This window comes from Vanacampus margaritifer, chromosome 14, assembly GCF_051991255.1.
Source record: "Vanacampus margaritifer isolate UIUO_Vmar chromosome 14, RoL_Vmar_1.0, whole genome shotgun sequence".
Taxonomy (NCBI): domain Eukaryota; kingdom Metazoa; phylum Chordata; class Actinopteri; order Syngnathiformes; family Syngnathidae; genus Vanacampus; species Vanacampus margaritifer.
The window spans coordinates 7,261,455-7,284,814 of record NC_135445.1 but is presented as its reverse complement, the minus strand read 5'-3'; the positions used below and the strand labels follow the sequence as shown (position 1 = coordinate 7,284,814).

General features: G+C 40.7%; 1 protein-coding gene across 3 annotated transcripts in view; it reads left to right on the top strand.

Moving 5' to 3' along the window:
* The window catches only part of LOC144034146 (matrix metalloproteinase-17-like), an 87,141-nt gene that overhangs the window by 57,968 nt on the left and 5,813 nt on the right, over positions 1-23,360 (top strand). For all 3 annotated transcript variants that reach the window (XM_077542709.1, XM_077542710.1, XM_077542711.1), the window contains 5 exons: positions 4,485-4,771; positions 17,005-17,181; positions 18,457-18,559; positions 21,042-21,124; positions 21,913-22,065. In XM_077542709.1, the coding sequence (XP_077398835.1) occupies positions 4,485-4,771; positions 17,005-17,181; positions 18,457-18,559; positions 21,042-21,124; positions 21,913-22,065 (803 nt within the window). The remainder of the gene's footprint in view (positions 1-4,484; positions 4,772-17,004; positions 17,182-18,456; positions 18,560-21,041; positions 21,125-21,912; positions 22,066-23,360) is intronic.

Sequence of the window (23,360 nt, the reverse complement as noted above, 5' to 3'; positions counted from 1 at the left end):
AGATTTATAACATCCCAAATTCAATTCAATTATCACCCTCCGCAGAGCTTAATGGAGGCCCATTCATTTGAATCAAATGGGTTGGCGCCGACAGGCATTTGGAACATGCGGGGCACTGGCACAAACGCCCACCCACACCTGGACCACCATTCCGAGCCCACATCTGACTGACTGCACGTGCTCGTCTATCCATCTCTTAAAGTCGCGCGTTCATCTTCCTAATGAAGCAAATGAGTGTTTTTTTATAGAACATTCAGTCAAGAATATGAGAATACACAGATGTACTGTAGGTCCGCAGTGATATCACTGTTTACCTCATTAATAACAGTTAAAGTCGCTAAGGCAAGGACAGTTTAAAAAGAAGCAAAACCTGATTGAAAGTCAAAAGTAGTAGCTAATGAGAGAAGGGTAACCACAGTCATAAGTCAGCAGCAGGGGTCCGTCATCATGCTAATTATAGCCATAGCTCACAGCTGTTAGTGACTGTCAAGAAAGGCACAGCTGTATCCAAAGGGGCCGCTGGTATGTCGTCTATGTAACCCTGTGACTATTTGCGATAATAACGTGAAACTGCTTGCGGTAATGACCGGGCACACCAAAGCATGCGGACGTCACTTTCTTCCCTTTGGAACCCGTGCAATATTTAAGTGCCGTATTAATGTGGTCATTATCTTGGACTGTGTTTTTTTTTATTTTTTTGCACAATAAGAAGATTTACTCTATTTTTGAGGTCATTGCATCCTCTAGACACACCGTATTTTCATCTGAGGAGACATTTGGCCATGTGCGTAATTGGGAACAACAATATCAACTTCGGCACGAGTCACTAAATTGCATATTGCTAAACAAATCAAGCATTCCTGAGCTCTGCTAATATCACATTACTGCCACATTGTGAAGCAAGTGTAGCAAGGTCATGGAAAAATGTTGATCGTATGAGAGGGGATGCATGAAAGTAGAATAATATTCAACCCATCCTGATGCAATGAAGTGCAAATTCATTCAAAGTAATACAATTTCCCGGTTGTAATGAAAGCTGTGTGCTTGTTGGACCTCTAGAGTGCCCAGTGAAAGAGTGTCCTCAGTTTCTTGCATATTCCATAAATAAGTGACTTTCTATTTTTTCTTCCCACTTCTATTTTCCATCTGTAGTGGAACCTCGGTTCACAAACAACCCCGTTCTTGAACAAATCGGTCTCCGAACATGATTATTGAACAAATATTGCTTCAGTTCGCTAACAGTCGCAGCAATCGCATGGAACGCACAGCTGTGCTTTCTCTGGCAAAGCACACATCATTTATTTCTAGATTTCTTTTTAATTAAGTCAATAAAAACAAGCTGGCTGAAAGTGATTATTTCTGTCCATTTGTTTCTCATTGGCTATTTCTATCCATTCATTTTAGTGGGAAAAATTGCTTAATTTTACATTTTTACTCCCGGATGGCACCAATAAAATGGATCTAACAACGTCTAAATCTTGCTTTTAAAAATTCATCAACCTGGAGTGAAACACGAAAAATAGCAACAACCGACAGACAGAATGAGAAGCCTGGCGGTTTGCTAGTTCGCGCCACAAGTTTTTTAGATGGGGGGGAAAAAAGAGAATATGAGAAAGGTGAGAGGGTAAAACAACAAGGCTCAATCTGTGCTCCTTTAACTCATTCACTCCCAGCCATTTGCACTGAAGCAACCTCTTCGCTCCCAGCTCTTTTACTGGATTTTGACTGATTTTGCAAGGCCCACAGAATATTGTGTTCTATTGCTATAAAAGCATGGAACCTACCAAAAGAAAGATTAGAGTCTCTCCTTTCATCAGGAAAAAAAAGCATATTTCTATCTGTTTCCGTTTTTCAGCCATTAGTATTAGAATATATTCAAGTTTCATCATTATTCACAAATCTGTGAATATCCAGAAGGAGAAAGAGCTTTTTGCAACATGGCCCTGGTTGATCTCTTATACTCTGCTGCCACCTGCTGGCCGTATTTTTAATAACTACCATTGCTCCAACCATTTTCTTTAGTTGAGAGGCTGCATGAAAGCCTTCTGTATGCTCTAGCATAAAATAAAAAATAAAATAAACGCCTATAAATATGTCTTTGGGTGCATGCTGATATTTAAAATAGAACGTATTTATACGTTTCTGGGAGCAGATGAGTTCAAAAGGAGCATAGTAGGGGAGAAAACAACACTATGATATGACAGATACAGTTTTTGAAGAGTTACAACATGTGGAGATGGGACTATGTATCAAAATACATAAAGAACTGGCTTCCTGTTGGCAAACTGTTCTCCTTGTTTATTTTATTGTGGTGAATGACTTGGGAGACACGTTATACAAACCACAACCTCTATTTGTGTCTGGCAAAAGCACGACCTTCAGGTGGCTTCCTAATTGGCTATAATTCCGTTTTATGCCATCGTCACACAGCCTATGGCTCGGCCTAACTCGGATAAATAGGTCGATATTGAACACATTTAACATTTACAATTGCCTTGCCTGCCTGTTTTCTGTGCAGATCAGGAAAAATCCCCTCTCGTACAACCCACATCACAGGACAATCTTTTTGACGTGGTATATAATAAGGCCTTACTCGTATCTTGCTCACTTTGACCTATAATGATTATCGATGTGTGCATGCGTGTGTTCCCTCTGGAGAAAAGGCCATCATTTCTTTCCGAGTGTCAACTTTTAATTTGTCTTCATGATGCACATCACACATCAGATGAACACAGAAAACGTGCCTGGTGTTGTTCAAGGGTACAAAATATCATTGATCTGCCGGATTGATCTGCCGCTCTTGACAAGTGACATTCTGAGAATTTATGGTAAAAAAAAATAAAAAATCAAAATCAAAATGTCTTTATATCACATATGTCTCAGTTGGTGACAAAGAGTAGTAGCAGGAAAGTGTCAGAAGCAAAAAAAAAAGAGAGAGTGAGTCTTGACAAGGGGGAAGATCCACGCGGAGCCTTTAATTTTCGAGACCTTCGCTCTCAGCCTGAATGACAAGACTCGTGGCTTTGTGCGTGCATGTGCTGGCTTCGGTAATGCACGGCATGGGGCCGCGTCTCTGTCGGCGGCATAGTTCCAACTGTGCGAGCGTGAGCGTCATGAGTGGGCGTGTCCTTGCTGTCGCGTGCACTCGAGGAGATGCTTCATTTCAATTAGGAGGGTAATTAGTGCTTGTCTCCACGGGGTAGGTCAATAAAGTGTGTTTGTGGGTGCGTGGTGTAGCGTGTCAGGTACTTAGCATCATTTGTGATGTCATCGCATGTCTCCGTGGCGCTGCACAGCCACAGGAAGTAAAAGTAGACTCATTAGTAGTCTCCTCTTCAACTCAGGCACAACATTTCAAGCGCAATTTATGGTAGATGCCAAGTTGCCAACTGTTGATGGTTAGCGTCCGACTTTGTTTGGTGGAACAAGGAAAATGGTGGTCAAAACGATTTATTCTCACATATATTAATAGAGCCGCCTACTTTCAATTCAGCTTTGCAATGTACGTTTTATTTTAAGTTTTGAGGGAATTATGACAAAATATGTATTCCGTGGTAGCTCCCAAGCACCACGTTTTTATATACATTTCTTACAAACGTAAGTCAGGTTTCCATCAAATTGTTTCAAATTTTTGAAGCGAGTTTACTGAAAATGCACAAAACGGACAGATGTAACGTATGCCCTTCTTTTACAAATATTGAGAGGGGACTCCATAGAGATGGGATCCACCAGTAATTTAAAAGAAGAAGAAAAACAGGACGCGACTGCGCCGTGCGGTGGCGTCGTATGAGTTTGCTTTTGTAATTCTTGATTAAACGTAGCATTTCTTTGCTGTTTTCCACCTAAAATAGCATTAATATTCGCTTCTTTAATTAATTCCAAAAAGATTTTTGTTTCGGCTGGGAGTGAGTCCGTTTTGGCGGGGAGGTTCTGTCTCATGCAAATGCCAAATATGGCTTTATGACAATCGGGGTTGAAGCTGAAGCGACTAAAGCAAAAGGATGTAGAGACCATATTCCTCATCATATAGCGAGCACTCATGTGGATTTGATTGTGTTTTCACTTTACCACCAAGCCACAGAATTGGACTCTGCTAATTAGTTCGCAGATGTAGCGCATTCAGCAGACACAACTCCCATGACCCCACATTGACATTTGAATATGTGCTGGTTATCAGAAGCTGATGCTGGTTACGCCGTTAGCTAAACTTGATTTGTGCTAACACTGCAGCTTCTGCTGCTGAGGTTTTGGCAATGCTTCCTAGTGACAAGGACTAATCTAGGAGGCTAGCTGCTAAGTCGTGTGCAGAGAAAATCATCAGTTGATCTGTAAATGAACCGATTAGAGATGTGCTCACTGCTCACTCACAGATACATTTTCAGAAATAGGCAGAACATAAAGACTTTTTGGTTGGCCATGCGTGGCCAGACACTTTTTTTTTCAAATTTTTGCATGAAATCTTTCTTCCCTTCTCTTTGTCTCAGAGTGAGGACCTTCCCAAAGGACTCAGCCGTACTGGGCAGGGACACGGTTCGAGCCCTCATGCATTACGCCCTGAAGGTTTGGAGTGACATCGCACCGCTTAACTTCCACGAGGTGGCAGGAAGCGACGCCGACATTCAGATCGACTTCACTAAGGCCGACCACGATGATGGATATCCCTTTGACGGGCCAGGGGGCGCCGTGGCCCACGCCTTTTTCCCCGGGGAGAGGTTCACCGCCGGCGATACGCACTTCGATGATGATGAGGCGTGGACTTTCAGATCACCAGGTGAGGGAGAATACGATCTTCAATTCTGGGCTGTATGATGTTTTTTGTCTATAGAGCAATTTGAGGATGTACAATATGGTTATTAAAACAATTTAAATAGAAAAACTTATTTTTTTAAAGAGCAAATGCCTGTTGTTATTCCAATGCCGATGATTACAGTATCCATGCATTTATTTTTAGAACCAGATTATATTTGTCTTGGCACAAATTGACTTTGTATTCTGAGCTTTTATCTTGATTGATCAAGCCAAACTTGTTTCCTCCCAAGATTACCCTTGAGAGATGTGCTCTTTTGGAGGAGTGAGGACATGATGCCAAGCTTCCCTAAATGGAAGCCTGCCTGCCTATTTGTGGTCCATTCTGGAAAGCGCAACATGCTCTTTAAATGTTTGGAACTCGGAATGTTCTCTTGTCTCTCTGTCAAAGACTGGCTCTACATCCGTTGTACTCGTGCTGAATGTTCAGCATATTTACTTTTCTCAAGCACAGAGACATATTACATGAGCTTTGCCACAGCGGTTTGAAAAAGTGTCAAAGAGGAAGTGATTTCGTTTGTTAAAAAAAAAAGCGTCACCTGTCACTTACAGTGTTGTCAGGAGCCCTTTTGCAAATGAAGGAAAAAGCTGCATTATGAGTACGCTCATCCAAATGAAATGATGTGATAGAGCGATCTTCAGCAGTTACTCGGACTGAATTTTCATGTGGCCATCTCACAAATGACAGCGATACCATTAATTTTCATTTTCTCTGATTTTTTTTTTTTAAGTCCTCCTTTAGTCTGAATAAGTGAACTTGACTCTGACCTTCCCCGTTGGCATCGTCCTTCCACCGCTGATTAATGATGGTAGAAGAGGAAGCAGAAACAAGAAAAGTTGGACATGTCAAAAGTTGTCAAAGTTTGTACTTCTTGAGCTCAAACACTGAGTTTTAGGAAGCCAAAAATAAGCCTTTTTTATTTTAGTAGAAGTAACACCATTGCAGTTCCACTGGATGCTGCAAAATCAAAGGTTGGTCCGTGCCCTGCAATTGACTGACAACCAGGTGAGGGTTCACCCCGCCTCACCCGCAACCCTAATGAGGACAAATGTAGAAAATGGATGGATTACTTTGTGAAATTCAAATTATGCTAAACTTTTTTAACACAATTAAATTATCAAAATTACCAGTTGTATCGATTTGCAGAAACGATAAAAAAAGAAGAAGAAATAAAAACACCCTAAAAACACAACCATCTTATAAATTAATAATCCAATGAATGTAAAAGACTCAACCAAAGCAGTATTATTTTTGGGAATCTTAGTTTGGCCACAAATGTGTAAACAGAAGAAAAACTTACTGTTCGAATTTTGTTAATAGTATCATTCTAAATGCGAAATGAGTAGCGTAAAATCATTGTGGACCAAACAGAGACCGTCATTAAAATGTTTAATTCAGCCCTTTGCTAAGGCGTAATCGTAAATCCAGATCCATTCTATCTCCTATCATAGCAGAGAAATAGATGGTTATAACAGGGATGTGATTTTTCCGCTAATTCGCGGAATTCCGCTTTTTTTTATCACCCCCCAAAAAAAAAAATTCAGATTTTTTATTTTATTTTTTATTTTTTTAAGTAGTTCATTGTGTATGCACATGACTCCGACAGATAACATCTTCTGCTATAACAAAGACATTTGTGGTATGCTCTAATATGAGTTGCTTTTCATTTGGTCATGATACAATTATTTGTTCATGAAATTTGAACTCTTCAACATTATTTATGTGTTAACTTAGTAATCACATTAGTTAGATATGATGATATTCTCAGTGATAGTTTTTAAAAGCAAAGGCAGTCCAATGTTTTTGAATGTGACTGATTTTGAGTTGACTAAAACTGCCATTTTATATGGGATAGTTCAATATACATTGAAAATTTATGCTGTTGTTTTGTCTATTTCTTTGTCATGTGAGTGCATTGAAAGTACTTAAAAGCACGGAAAACCCATGAGCTCCGGGGGGCTTCGCCCCCCTTGTCCCCCCACCAGGGCACTGCCCTGGACCTAGCAGCCCCCAGACCCCCGGCTAAATTTTCAGATAATTTCACTTTGGTCAAATCACATCCCTGTTATAATAAACATTTAAAAAATGATTGATGGCTGTCAAACAACAAATACAAAAATCCAGGCTCTAAACTGAGCTTATTAGCCAATTAGCCGTACATACAGTAATACTAGCTAGTGTGTGTGCCCGTTGCTACTGTATCAACCCTTGTGATGTGCAAATGAGATTTTGGGACTCCATATATGCCATATAGACTGCATCATAGAAATGGGAATTGTGCCTTTACCTTTGAGGAAGGACAGTCAGTCAATGGCAAAAAATTAAAAAAAATCAAATTCATCATCTAGCTTTCAGGTCAGGTTTGTTCAACGCATGGGAGGAAGGTGACCGGGTTAATGCTAACTTCAGGGTATTTCCAACGATTCTGTACGCTTTTAAAGTACATCAGATTGCTTTGCGCAAAGTTATCTTGATTAATCAAGCAAAACGTGTTCCATCCAAGATTGCCTGCTGAGGGAGAGCTGCTGATTTGTAATGAGGACATGATGCGAAATGCAAACCAGCCTGCCAATTTCTAGTCAGTGCTGGAATACACAACATGTTATTTGGAACAGTGTTGTGTGCTTCCAAAGTATTTATGGTTTCAGCGTAGCAAGGCAATGTGTTTCGTTTGATTGGCCCATTATAAAATGACAAACAGAACAATTTTTCAAAATCATCTTCCAGTTTTTTTGTTCTTTATTTATTTGCGTGTCTGTCCTATCAGTTTGTATCAACTCTCTCCCAATGGATTTGTGAAGCAAACACTTTTTTTCCAAACAAACCATCTGGCGTACGAGGTTGCAAGGGTTGTGCCGATGTACAAAAAAAGCAAAACTCCGGGAGAGTTGCTAACCCGAGGTTCGCGGTTGCTCATTATGAGGGCAAAACCTGCTGGAAACTAACATCAAAATGTTCTCGAATCAAACATTACATTGAGTCAGCTCTTCTGGCAGTCTTGATTGAGTGCATCCCCGAGTTCTAGATAGGATTATACCAATCACAGCTATCAGCAGAAAAGCAGCATCAGCTGCAATTGGAAATGTTGTATCTAGCTTTGAAGTCACGTTGACAGAAGTTAAGAACCTTACCTGATACTTGCACTACCTGAACTTTGTGTACTTTCATAACTAGTGTATAATCCACCTTCACTGGTCCAAATCTGTTAAAAGCTGTGTAAACAATTCTGTTGTTCAACTGCAAGTCTGAAAGCAACCAATTTAGTTTGTAGTCTATATCTGTCTGCAAGGCTCTTGCTTTCTATCCATTATTCTGTGAACGTCTGCAAAGTCCAAGAGCGATTGCTTTGTGCCGGGCTGTGTTTTCTACCAAATTCTAAAACAACAACTGAAGCTAAACGATGAGAGCGAGCCGACAGTTTGTGATATGTCATGAGGCTCTTACTGTTTTACTTACTCCCTACTTTTGATTCTCTGTAACGTTTTTCTCCCGGCAGCAGAACTTGCCATGTGCGCCTATTTCCTCACGCGTGGACTACTCACAATGTGCCATGCGTCCTTATTATTCAGTTGGTTGGGCACTGCGAGAGAATTGATCCCACGCCAGCTGCATGAAAGTCAGCTATGTAAACAAGCCAGCGTGCCAAGTGGCAATGACTCCTGGGCAGGATTTTACTCAGTGGTTTATCCCTCTTTTGTTACATTTCTCGAACAACACTTCGTATTCTGGAACCATTTCAGCTAGTGATCCTTCTGCCAGATAAAAACCCGAGATGATGAAACCTAAGTAATCAGAATGTTGTGTTGTGAATGTGTCTCATGTTGAGAGAGACATCTAATGGGGAAAATAGTCTTTTAAGGTGTCGCTATGCTTCCAAAGCACATGCCGAGTAATGAATTGTACTGGACCCAAGGTCAGTGGAGTGCAGTGATACAAAGAAAGAGCGCTCATTAGTATTAGACTTTGCTTGTTCCTGTCCTGCACCCATATTCTGGGTTTCTGTGGATTTCCAACATGGATGGCTTCATGTTGAACCAGCTCATTCACAGTAAATGGAAATACTATAGTTTTTTTTTCTCTCTCTCTCTGGAGATCTCAGTATTGTTCATTCGGTAATTTTACCGATTTGACATGTCATCATCATTGCTCTCTCTTTTTTTTTTCTGTGTGGGTCAGTATGTGTGTGTGAGTGTGTGTGTATTCATTAGTTCACCTAAAACCTATTAAAAAATCCCATACCGTTCACCTAAACCGAACACTTCCAGCCAGAGTTGTGAGGCCGTCAGGAGACCCGAGGAAGGACCAAAGAAAGGAAAGTGAAATCCAGCACCGACCAGACACCACCCACCAGGCCACCAACCAGAGTCCTTCACCAACCCCGGAGACATCTAAATTCCAACAAATCAGGGAAATACTATAGTTTTTAATGATACATGTATAATAGAATAAAATGCATGCCATACCAAATAGTACCGAACAGTACCGCTTATATATGAGACGGGAAATGGCTGCAGTGGCGTGTTAAGGGCGTATTCTCAAGGCTCATTTGTTTTTAATTCATAGACTTACTCAGAAACTAATTAAATCGTGAACATCAAAGTATTCATGAACATCCATTGTTCAAAGCCACAAAACGTCCGTGCTGTCATGGCCCTGAGCCATATGTTACAAGACTGCGGCTTAGTCCGGCCCCATTAGATCTCCCGCCAGGCTGCAGTAGTGGCAGAACAAGCAAGCAGTGTGTCTTCATGTGTGCAAGTAGCAAAGGGGGGGTCGGCATCCTCACCAGCTGCACAAATGGGGGAGAGAGTGAGTGTAATGAAGTGAAGAGTAAAGGGGTCAGAGGTTGTCCATAAGACTGTATTCATTTGTTGTCAAAACACTTTTGCTTTCACCAACACCTCGCGCAAATGAGCGAACTACAGCCTGGCCTTAATAAGAAAAGATGATCCAAAGATGAGCTTAAGTGCCACAGTTGCAGGTTTGATCATTAAATTGTGATTATATTTTTATCGGTGTTAGCATTTGGCTCCGGTCCACTGCGTTCATAGAGGTCGGGAATCATTTGAGAAAACAAGATCCCATTGATTTTTCAATAATATCTGACACAAAATGGCACAAGAGGCAGCTAAGGGCAGATTGTTGTCCTTTGTCTAAAATATCATAGTCGATGTCTGAGGACGTTAAAAAGGAAGGTCAATACTGAGTCTTTTTCTTACCTGTACTATAAATAAAATAAAATAAAGACCAATTTATTTTGATGACTGGTATTTAATGTCAATTTCTGGACATGCCAATAGTCTCATCAGTAATTTTGTGGCTAGCCATTGCAATGTTTGTTTTGTCTACAGTACAACCATTTTCATGTACAGTGAAACTGAATTGAAATGCAATTAATCCAACCCATCCGCAGAAAGACATTATGTTTATTTATTTTGATCATTGTGTGGTTAAAAATTTTAATTTGTGCAATACAGAAATAGATGAAAACGCAGTCTTTGATAATAAAATAAGAGTAGGTTTGTTAGCAAATCATTTAGCCTTTTCGGGTACAGTAATGTTTACTTTAACTGTGGTTATTGCTAGCGCTACCTCCTCCCAAACGCAGCGAAAATTATGTGATTATGTTTGTTAACTGGGTCATTCATAAAAATGAGGTTCACTGTATGACGGGCCCTGGGTTTTCGTATGTCCTACTTTTCCCTCAAGGTTCCGTCCTTGGGCTAATTCTGTTTTCATCATACGTGCTCCCACTGGGTCAGTTGTTCAACCGCTTTCATGAAATGTCATACCACTGCAATGTGGATGATACACGGATCTTTTCCCCCTGCCTAACCCAATAACCAGATGATTTCCCGCCATGAGTGTTTAGCTCATAAACAGTTCTTTATCCTCACAAAATCAATTATTTAAATTGGTATTGAACTTTTTGTCATTGCTGCGACTCAGGTTATTGGCCCACTTTACCAGAACAATAAATCCACTGCTAAGAATCTCGGCATCATCATCTTATGATATTTGACTATCATGTCAATAAACTGGCCCAGTCCTGTTTTCTTCACATTAAGAATCCACACATTTAGCTTCTCCTGGTTGGATTACTGTAACTCTCTCTACACCAGCCTCAGTCTCTAAATGCTTTCCATAAACTACAAGATTCTTCTGATTGCTTATAAAACACTCCCTGGCCTCGCCCCTAGCTACATTTCTGAGCTATTTGTTCCTCATTCAATTACGCTACTACTTTTTCGACATGCTTTTCTACTTTCTTAATCTGTCTCCATTTTGTATGCGCATGTATCTGTCAATCACTGTTTTGAAAAGTGCTATTTAAACAACACCTTGCTTCTTTTTCGGAACCAATTCATCACAAACACCAAGCTTACACTGTAAGTTAAAAAAAAAAAAACAGACCAACAAAACGTTTGCGGCATCACGAGCGGAAGTGAGTACTTGAACTGAGATGACACTGTGATGTTTGAAGGTTTTAAGTGCTGTTAGCTTAAAAAGTTGATGTTATTTTCATCAGCCTTTAACTATTTAGTGAGAGTCAGTGGTTGTAGTCAGTAAATTCAAGTGGCCTTCAGTTTGTGTGTTGCGTGTGTGTGGGTGTACGTGTCTGAATCATCGAGCTCTGCAAGTTGTTCCTGCTTTTAAGCCAAAGCCCCGTTGTGATGAAGCCCCTCAAGGGTGAAATTTGCATCCGAGTGCATCAGGCCTTTTAATCTAAAAAGCAAACACACATCTTCATACGGTATATTTCCAGCTGGTCAGGAAATAACAACTCTTGAATTCAGTGTATTGTTTTTCATCACACTTGGGCTGTAGATCTAAACAGAAAATGAACAATTAACAAGGTTCGATAAACCTTGATTTGAAGGATTAACTCAACTCACTTTTAGTTTGGTTTGGTGATCGGATTGCGTTATGTATAAAAACTGATTACAGTGAACAATGTTGCTAAACATTTAGTCACAGCTTTGTGGAACTTAAGCACACTGTTCTTATCTGGGGAACTGGATTTTTACAGCAATATTGCTGTGTAAATTATTATTACTCATCCTGCTTAGTATTTGCCCATGAAACTTGTCATTGTTTACCCTGCACAAGTGCATGCATCAATATCAGGCCTCATGTCCTGATTAGAAGTCAATTTCAGGATCTCATGCAAGTGCTTATTTGAGAGCCTTGAGCGCGGCTTTGTTTTATTAATGCTCATTAGTGAGAAAACTCGCTCACAAACGTAGGTAGTCCCAATGTTAATTTAGGATAGCCTGGTAGGGAGGTACTTGTAAAATGTGTCCAAACCCACAGAGCCAAATTTGCCCTTCAATTCTACGTTACACTGCAAATCAATGATTTCAAGTTGCATATCAACAGGCAAATCAGAAGCTCTGACTGTAAATGGTGAGCGAAAAACTGCGAACTCTTTCTTGAGTTCGTTAAAGACCTGAAATTGTTTCTCAAACTCGGGCTTCCCATTCACCTCCGTGAACATATAAGAATATGTCAATTTTTCTTGAAAAATCCCACACTCTGTGTCCACTTTTTCTTTCTTGACAAAGACATTTCGCTGATGAGGGTGCCAGCTCCGCTTATGCTCAGGTACCACCTGTTGCTAGTTCTGCGGAATGCAGTGTTGCATTCATGTTGTCTGCGATTGCGCTCACCAAAACTCAGCGCACCTCCTAGCGGACAATAGCGGAACTGCAGATTTTAAAGAAAAATACAGTAATTTATTTATTTTCTTATGTAGATTTACCCCGCGGACCGTACCGAACTCCCTGGCGGGGCCGTATGTTTGACGCAGGTGCTCTTGAGTCTGGACTCGTCAATCACAGGACATACATAGGAACTATTCACGCTCACATTCACGCCTAATGGACGATCTCCACACATGGAAACCTAAGATTTGAACCCAGTACCTCTCAACGGTGTGGCAGACATGCTAACCGCTACCACCACTAGTGATGTTGTTAGCAATGCTAAGACATAGCCACGTAGTATTGTAGTGTAAAATGGACATGAAAGAAAAGTGACCTTTTAGAGTGTCTGCTCACCAGTCAAGTATGAAAGTTACCAAGTCTTTAGTTGTCTGCTTAATTCTTAATATAAGGTCTGTGAGTAAGGAATTCTGTGTTTCTAACACAGTTTCCACCCCCACACCAATGTTCTTAACAAATGACATAATCATCTAGATCGGTCAAGTGAAAGAGCCACAACGCAGTAGACGAAGCATTTCCATGTAAAAGCCATACAGTAGCTAATCAGAAATGCAGTGTTAGCGCGTTGGAATTAAATATAGCATAGAAATTACAACTTCGCACTGCTACGTTAATGGACAATTCGGCCTTTAGTAGACAAGAGACAGGACAAGCACTTTGAGAGTAATGACAGATAACGGTTTCATAAAAACTTGCATGCACGGAGATGGTTCAAATTCAACGTACAGTAATTACTGCTGTCTGAGTGTCTGCTTATTAGGAGACCTTTTAGGAGAGGTCATAATTACACACAGGGACAGGCAGTTATCGTCTGCCTCATTTCAACTGGCACCCCTCGTACATATACGGTACACATACAAGTCGTTCCTATACTCAGAAGATCAATGCGTTCAAAGCAGAAGGTACCCCGATTGTTTTTAGATGACCATCCATCCATCCATCCATTTTCTTGACCGCTTTTCCTTACAAGGGTCACGGGGGGTGCTGGAGCCTATCCCAGCTGGCTTCGGGCAGTAGGCGGGGTACACCCTGAACTGGTTGCCAGCCAATCGCAGGGCACACAGAGAAAAAAAACAAATAGGAGCATATTCGGGCTTTTGTGCTTGTTTACTTGGCCTTTCAAAATCCGAATATTGCCAGTATTCTGGGTTTGAACGGGTTAAGACACCTGGGAATACCACTTAGGGTGGGGATCATGTGACTCATGTAGGAAGTCCCCCAAAAAAGAAGACATTCAATTGGGGTTGACTTGTCTTTTTGGCTACATAAAGCGCATTGGCCGGGTCCTCGGAATGGTGCAGCCCCTCAATTGGGGCGTAGCTAATGACTTCAAGTCACACACATATTCCAGTCGCATACTTGCTCCTGTCTCACAACACCCTCCCTCCAAACCTCATCACCAGACGTGTTTATCACGGTGTCTGCGTATCCGTCCAGACAACAGATGTTTAACTCAGCTGTGCTCCCGCCGAGCTATCTGATCCATAAATTGTTCGACTCTCACAAAAGGCACGACGTTGATGCCTTCAAGAACTTGTTAGGTCATCTGAATGTTAGCGCTTCAGCTCTGTAATCATCTCGAGAGAAATGGACCTTATCGGATCAAATCCAACGCTGAGTAATTGCCTTTGCTAATTCCCTTCCACCTTCTCCCAGTGCATTGTTCTCAGCGGGGCATTAAATCTTGGTCCGCTAAGGCCAACTCCTAATGTGCGTGATGATGCTGAATAGTGGAATATTAAGCAGTGTGTTTACTGGACCAGTTCACCACTGCTGTATCTGGCTACCATTAAGACTAGTGAGAAGGGTAATATCAAATAAGAGGAGATTCAAGAAGTGGTCTTTTTGCTCTGATGGGCATCGAATTGCTTCTATTAATTATCACCCATGAAGCAATCTGCTGCTGACAAGTAATTATCTTGAGTGAAACAAAGGCCTCATTAAGCAGGTGAATTGTTTTACTGTGGTGTATCTGCATATACTAAAAAAGAAAAGTGAATGGTAATTTAAAATATTCATTTCTTATTTATGGGAGCAGAGAGATTTTGTGAACCAGGTTGTCCTGTAAGTGGATGGTGGACTCGGAGATTCTTTTTATATGTCATTGACCAAGTCCCAAATAATCAACATATGAAAAATCCAATTTGATTAAAATGGTAAATGGGGTGCATTTTAAAAGCGTTTTATCTTCATAGGTTTACTAAGCCACTTTGATTTGTCTAAGCCTACACTAGTTGTTGACACAGTGTACCAACCCCACGGAAATAACTTAATTAACTTACTTTAAGCACCGGGATCCCGCGCCATGTACCCGGCGGGCTAACGGTAGAACCAAGGATGTTGTTTCAGCCCATTTTAAATCCATCTGCGTGGTGTGTACTAGCTTGTTGTAGCTTCGTTCTTAGTAATGCTAAGCGCGCTAATGCTACGCTAGTTGTTTCGTCTTCGCTAATGCTACGTTAGTAGTTTCGTCCTCGCTAACGCTACGCTAGTAGTTTTCATCCTCGCTCATGCTACGCTCACAATTACTAATCTACAGCACTCACTAATGCTAAGCTAGTTCATCTAAGCTAAGAAGGCGTGAGAGGCAGCCAGCGTCCATGTTTGCAAAGTCCCTTTCGTTTGTTGCGCGAGAAGCCAACAACTAGATGTTAAAGCAGCCAATTATTCTATTGCTACGCACACAGACACACACCCACAAACTACTTCCGGGTTACGCAGGCTAGCGTACGTCGCTTCCGTGCATATGCAATCCCCACGTAAAGGAAGACGGGAGATCCCATTCAAACGTTCCTCTCTGATGATATGCATTGAAGCATTAAGACTCGAATGGGAAAATTATGAATCGGCGTTCGTTTACACCAGCCAATCCGCCGCTTAGTTCTGGTCACCGCCGATTTGTGCACAGCCCTATACTCCACTTCCAGCTTCAAGTAACTCATTTGCTCCCCAAAAACATATAAATACGTTCTTTTTTAAATGTTTTACGTGTCCAAAAGACATATTTATACGTTTTTAATGGGTTATTTTTATGCTAGAGCATACATAATGCTTTAATGTAGCCTCTCAACGGCCAACAGGTGGCAGCAGAGCAAAAGAGATCAACCAGGGCAATGTTGCAACAAGCTGTTTCCTCCACTATTTAAAAAACGATTTGTGAATAATGATGAAACTTAGCTATATTCTAATTCTAATTGCTCCAAAGCAGAAACAGATAGAATTTTTTTTTCCTGATGAAAGAAGAGACTCTAATCTTTCTTTTGGTAGGTTCCATGTTTTTATAGCAATAGAACACAATATTCTGTGGGCCTTGCAAAATCAGTCAAAATGAAAATGGCTGGAGTGAATGAGTTAACTGGAATTTTTTTGTTGAACATACGATGAGATTGTTGATCTAAGTTGGCAAAAATCTGGTGGAGAAAAACAAAATCACTTATTTTTGCATTCATACTTTTACCCATTTTCCAGAAAGACTAATATTATGTTCAGATCATTCTATTCAAAGCTTGAATTTTGCCATTAGAAAGTTTTGGCATCGTGTCTACACAATAAAAGCATTTGGGTTGATATGAAAGCTGCTTAATGACTCACTTGTGAATCCGTCAGCGTGAAGCCTTGACTGCTTAATATAAAAGAATGTAAAGCTTTTCAAAGCTCGCTCTGTCTTTAGTCAAAATTCTCTACGCTTCCACTGTGTCCGCGGGCGTGCGCTCGATTCATTCGGCCTCGCATGGGTTCTAAACATGACGCTTTGGACACGATTAGTTCAAAGCCCTTGTTTCCTCTCAATCCCCCCTTTTGTTCACCTCTCCTGTCTGCACCGTGTGCTCTTGTAGATTACAGCCGCTATTTGTCTTGCGTAGGTCCCAGGTGGGACCTGGAAGGACGAGAGTGTGTCCCTTGCAGGTGCCAAGCTAAGGTTACAGTCCTCAGGGGCTCTGTGCTAGTTTAGCTTTGCTTAGCATAGCATGCAAGTGCTCCGTATTTCTGGAAAATCTCCGTTTTGTATAAAAGCGGTCAGATGTGGAATGTATGAAGCATTTTCTTTTGAATACTCCTCAGCCGCCCCTGAGGTGTCGATCTGCTCTCTGGTTCTGACTGGCAACCTCGAGACTCAGGCAGGATTAGCAAAGTTATCTCCCTGCCGCACACTCGACAGCGCTGAAATCCTTCTGATTTAGCTTGCCATGCTTCTTAATTTGTTCAGTAAGCAGATGAACATCCACAGGATAACACACCTGAACTAGGTTTTGAACACGTCATTCTGGGCCACAAAGTCACATTGTGGGTAACATTTCCACCTGGTTCAGACAAAGGGTACTAATATACTGAAGTGTTTAGTATGGTTCGTTTCAGCCCAGTGTGGAATAATTTTTTTGTGATGTCCAAGTCCTAAAATATTCAACTTGTACCATCCCACTTTTAGGGAAAACTATTTTGTCTTTCACTTCACTCTCTGCTGTGTTTCTTCAGACTCTCACGGGATGGACCTGTTTGCAGTCGCCGTCCACGAGTTTGGTCACGCCATCGGCCTTGTCCACACCTCAGCCATGGAGTCCATCATGAGACCGTACTACCAGGGTCCTGTCGGGGACCCTCTGAAGTACGACCTCCCCTATGAAGACAAAGTCCGCGTCTGGCAGCTGTATGGTATGATGGACGACATGTTGCCTTTATCGCAAGTGTCTTAGTGCCGGATTCCGTGATTTGTACTTCAGTCTTCGTTTGCCTGCAGTGATTTGTTGTTTTGCTCTCCTTTGTCTCCTGTTGAAAAACATTTTCTCACTGTGGCAAACAACCACATCAAGAGTAAATCCATTCTTGGGGGAGTGTAAAGAAAAGCCTCGCTAGGCCTATAAGGCACTGGGGGAGACCCTGAAATTGTATACAGTATAACATTCCAGTGGTAAAAAATGTGTTTTCAAATTTACATCTTTTATACTCTGGAAAGTAAAAGTTGTCCATGAACTTATCGCCACAGGAATTTACTGTTAATTAGCTTTTTGAAGAAAGGGTCGTTGAAATATATGAGGTACAAGTTAACCAAAACACACTTTTTTTTTTTTAAATTAACCCAAATTGGGTCAAAAAGGAAGCAGCCCAACTTTGGGGGGGTTATATTCAATTAATCCAAAAAGTTGGGTCAAATGAATAACCCACAAAACAACCCAAGGTTATATGAATAACCTGCAAAACAAAACAAAAATTGGGTTGGTTTCTGGGTTATTAATTTAATGTGACCCAACATTTGGAGCTAAAAACCTCAAAAAATTTAGGTCGGTTCATTTTTGACCCAATTCAATTGGGGTATTCACCAACCCCCAAAAGTTGGATCGAAAAAAATTCCCACAAAACAACCCCAAAAAATGGGTTGATTTGTGGGTTATTTATTTCATCCAACTTTATGGGCTAAATACCTCAAAAAGTTGGGTTGGTTCATTTTTGACCCAATTCAATTCAATTTTATGGGCTGAATACCTCAGAAAATTGGCTCAAATGAATAGCCCACGAAACAAATTAATTTAATTTGAACCAAGTTTTGTGATTGACTGACTAAAAAAGTTGGGTTGGTTCATTTTTGACCCAATTCAATTCAATTTTATGGGCTGAATACCTCAGAAAATTGGCTCAAATGAATAACCCACAAAACAAATTAATTTAATTTGAACCAAGTTTTGTGATTGACTGACTAAAAAAGTTGGGTTGGATCATTCTTGACCCAATTTGGGTTATTTTTGACCTAGCTCTTTTTAAAATGATGTTTGGAGATGTAAGACTACAAACAACATGATCTTTAATATGATTGTAAAGGCAGAATTTTCAATAAAGCTTTAGTTTTGGATCTAATTGCATTTTGTAGATGTTCCTAATGCTCTGACTGTTGAGGACATATTAACTTGTATTCATCCTTTCACCTCATCCCAGGTGTCCGTGACTCCGTTTCACATACAAATCAGCCAAGCAACCCTTCCCAAACGGCCGAGCCTCCTGTCCTGATGGACATTCCAGAAAACAAATCCATTTTGCAGTAAGTACGACCGTTTTTCTTGTTGTATGTAACCTTATCAAATGCCATTGAAAAAGCAGTACAGAATATTCGGGTTTCAAGCGCACAAGCAGTTTACTGTTAAGATTAGGTCACATCTTATTAGGATAATGACTTTTGATGTAGTTAATGCTCTCACAGCTTACTGTAAGTTGATTTAAACTTTCTACAAATTTACAGAGCCGCGCCTGATAAAGCCAATAATAAAAATTCATAAACATTGCACTCATAACGGGCTGCTCACAAGGCGAAAAATTTAGACTTCATTAAAGGTGAATTCACATTTTTATGGCTTGCCGGACGTTGCTTTCCTTAAATTCCCCCTAATGTTTTCTCACTCATGCTGAAAAACAGACATAATGAAGCCATGCAGGAATACGCAACATGGCCTGCAAAATCAGTGTTTGCATCCTAATGTGGAATAATGATATGAGAGACCATATTAGGAAAGTGCATCGGTAAGGACGCGTTTGGGAGCCAGCCCACCTAATTAAGCTTGAAAAAAACGGCGCTTCTGTCCGACAGTATCTTCCACTATTATTACGGCTAATTAGACTTAAGTTTATCCGTTTATGAATCGAACGTGTGTCTGAGCCATAGGAGGGGGCACCCCCTGGGTCCAACCACATGCAAAAATGCCAAGCAGGAAGCTTGGGTGACATCTAAGGAGAAATAGACACTTCTTAGAAGTAGCCATTATGTTGCATTTAAGCAGTCTCCTTACAATCAAGAGTTAACATTTCTCCCTTGACACCGTGCCTGAATTTCTAAGCACATCTCGCCGTTGAGCACCACTGGCCTCCGTCCGGGCGTGTGAAATTAAATTCCAACCTTTTTTATTCATCGCAGGGGCTTTTGAGTCACACTCGGTCTGGTACCGCGCCAAGGATCCATTTGCCTTGGGTGACCCAACCAGGAGCATAAAACCCCTGACAACTGAACACCCAGGATTATTGGGACACTCAAACCAACACAATACGTTCATGGCTGGCTGGAGGAGCAATGTGAAGTTCCAAATAGTGTTTTTTTTTTTATTTTTATCCCAAAATCAATGACAATTTCAAGTCACTGGTAGGCTACGGGGGATGGTCAATCTTTAAATTGTTTGATTTTTTTTTTAAGTAACATTACATGGGCGTGACTAGGGCCAACAACCTTGTGATTAATGCGTATCATGATATAAGGGTACACGTGTATCCGGAAACATGACCTTCAAGGTGATACATATTAGGGATGTAACGGTAACGGCAGAAACATTAAAAAATGTGAGGTTGTATTCCATTTGTGCAGTTCTAGCATCCTCTGTTGGTTAGTTTATTAGTGCAATTTAATTTTAATTAGGAATATTTTGGCCACTTTATCACTCCTCTAAATCAGTCATTCCAGCAAATATTTTTCCACATTTTTCGTCAATAAAAAACATGACTTTTTGGCCCGCTTCAGCCAAACACAACACTGTGAACTACATAGACCATGATGCTTTGCACCGCTGAGCCAATAGAGCACATGACGACATGGCCAAGCTTATTTCTCCATCACTGCTGTTGTTATGTACACAAACACAATATTGCGCTTTATTACCCCAATATGAGCTTCTGTTTAATATATATATATATATATATATATATATATAAAAACTTTATATTATGATATTTATTTATTTTGGGGATATTGTTACATTCCTAATAAATATCCCGATATTTTACATTACATACATTTTTATGAAAACAGTATGTATACCCAAATTATGCTGGATGGCAAAAAGGTTTTCTTCTTTTAATGTTAGCAGCACTTCCGGTTTACCGCCAGCACCGCTTTCAGAAATGTGCCGGGAAACTTTATGAATGATTGTGGAATATTGATTCTGACACCTCCATATCGATACATGTATTGTGAATAGGCTTGCAACGATATTTTCCTGTATCGAGTTTCAGACATGACTTTATTAGACACTTTAGAGGTATTTTTTTTGCCTGAGAATTTTGGTCGTAGGTTCCAATGTTCCTTACTTGTGCCAAACAAGTTCCAGTAATCAAGTCTGGCTTCACCAGGGCAGTCTAAGTAAGCTGGATTAACTCTGACAAAAACGCCGATATTGACCCTTACGTGTTAATCGAGAGCTGGACGTTGTTCGTGTAGGGTCTCCTATTCTCTGCCTTGACAGTCGTACGGTCTCGTCATCAAGCATGCGAGTCACGTCTGTTCTTTAAATTGCAACGGGATCAATTCAACTTGTCAGCCTGATGGCAAGTACTCTTCTGTTAAGTCTGACTCATTCATGCACAGGATATAAACAGTATGAATAAATCTGGATGGAGAATGACATTTTGAAAGGGATGAGATCATTCGACTGGAGAAACAAGCGTACCTCTTTCAACATTTAAAGAGCTGATAAATGTCCACTTTTAGCTATTGTTTTCCTATTTTTAACAGTCCCTCTGTTCTTTCCTCACATCTCTCTCAGGCTAGCGCGAGATGCCCCAGACAGATGCACCAGCTACTTTGATGCAGTGGCCCAGATACGAGGGGAGGCCTTTTTTTTCAAAGGTAGCCAAGCACAAAGGCAGAATGACGGATGCAGAAGCTGCAAATAAATGAGCTCAAGAAGATGTGTGAGAGGGAGTAAATGAAGAAAAAGGGATGCAGGGGGGGGGGGGGGATGGATGAGAGAGGTTTTGCTGTGGACGCCCAACTGAGACCCGCTGGGAGGCGGTCGCTACGAAATTGCATCAGGCTTTCATGTTGGCCCTCTGGAGTGGGCCCAGCCTCCTGCCGACAACAGCAACGGGGAAAGAGCTTTTGTATCTTCACAAGCAGGGATGCTTACTTGAGCGGACTTTTCAGCAAACCTTCTAACTCATCCAAATTATGAAGACACAATCAAAGTAGCATTTTCGTTCCAGTTGTTTTAACGTTTCACCTTTGAACAAGCCATCAAAAATATTTTTTAAAACAAAAAGGCCCTTTTTTTATTTTTCACATCACCAGATGCAATTTCAAGTCAAAAGTGTTTTTTTTTTTCTTAAGGACGAAGGCTTAAAATGGTGATTGGTTGCGCATGTTAAGGAGCAATTTCAAGTGTGGTGTCTGACCCAGCGAAATTAGACATCTTGAGATTGACGTGATTTTAAGTAATGTTCTTGCTTTGATATGAGAAAATGATTGATTGGGTCTGGAGGGGGGGAAAAAGGGATGCTGGCTTTTCAGATATTGTCACCTTCCTAAAATAATTGTGAAGATGTTGTTGACTCTAGAACAGATTAAAGATGTTCGATACTACTGGTAAGATGAGAAACGATCGTAGCACATCAGCAGCTCTTTTTTTGTTGTCATAGGAAAATACTTTTGGCGGCTCACTCGAGAGAAGCACCTGGTTTCTCTGCGTCCCGCTCAGATCCACTGGTTCTGGAGGGGCCTGCCCGCCAACCTGGACAGCGTGGACGCCGTCTACGAGAGACCGGGCGACCACAAGATCGTCTTTTTTAAAGGTGCTCGTGCTAGTAAAATATCAATACTTGACAGTGGTGTGGACTCGAATCATGTGACTTGTACTCGAGTCATGAATTTGATGACTTAAGACTCGCCTTGACAAAATGTAAAAAACATTTTTTAAAAAAGACTTGCAACTCGACTTGGATTTGAACAACATTGACTTGTGACTTCACTTGGACTTGAGCCCTTTGACTTGAAAATACTTTCTTCTTCCACCAAAACAAAAAGATTGAAATGTATGTTGACGATTAAGTTCCGCCGTCTCGGTGTGTGCGCGTCACTGCGCGTGTGCGTACGTGTGCGGGCTGGGCTGACAGAGCGCCATCATTCAGACATGTCAGGCAAGCCGCAAACACACGCCGCCTACGCTAAGGCAAACTTCAAAATAAAGCTGACCATATCATACATTGACACCAATGCAACAGCCTTGGCGGATTTTACTTTGAAATCTGCTTGCATGGTGGAGTGGACGCTAGCTTGACTACTTCCTTTTGACATTTTGGCTTGCATTATTGACGTTTTTATTGAAATGGCATATTTTCTACCAACATTATCATAATACCAACCCGAAAGTATATTAAATAGCTAATTTAGGATGCGAATAAACCGCAAGTAAATTACGCCGTCATTGCACGATACGGTACAAGTCTCCGGCGTTCGTGGCTAGTAGCTAGCTGTTAGCGTTAGCCAGGCACCCGATGCCAGTGGCTAGCAACAGTAGTTTGACAGCTGTTGTTTTCAATATTGTGGACCTATGCTACTTTGTAATCCACTCTCCCTGTTTAAACGAAGGGAATGTGCCTTAAATTGCACTTAGATGTGTATTCATTATAAAAAAAATAAATAAATAGAACTTTGCCTTCATTTATATATATTTTTATAAAACACTTAATTAAAATATATATATATATATATATATATATATATATATATATATATAAAATACATTTTAGTAATGGGCAAAAACATTTTATAAAATAAATTAAGACAAAGTTCTATTCATCTGATTTCATTTTTATTTTATTTTTTTTTTAACAATCCGATCTATGACTTTTGTGATCTGTTGCACCACCAGTTATTTGGGTACAAAAACAAGGTCAACAAAAAAACGAATTGCAGTATGTCCAAGATTAGATCACTGACGAAGAGGCAACAACTTCAAACTTCGTTCGCCATCTGAAGTTGCACAAAGCACGGTAAGTAAGCTAATGTCAGTTGTTTATCGGCTAATTATCGTTGCTAGCTGCGTAGTTAACGAGACTGTCAACTCACTGCTAACACATTGCAAACA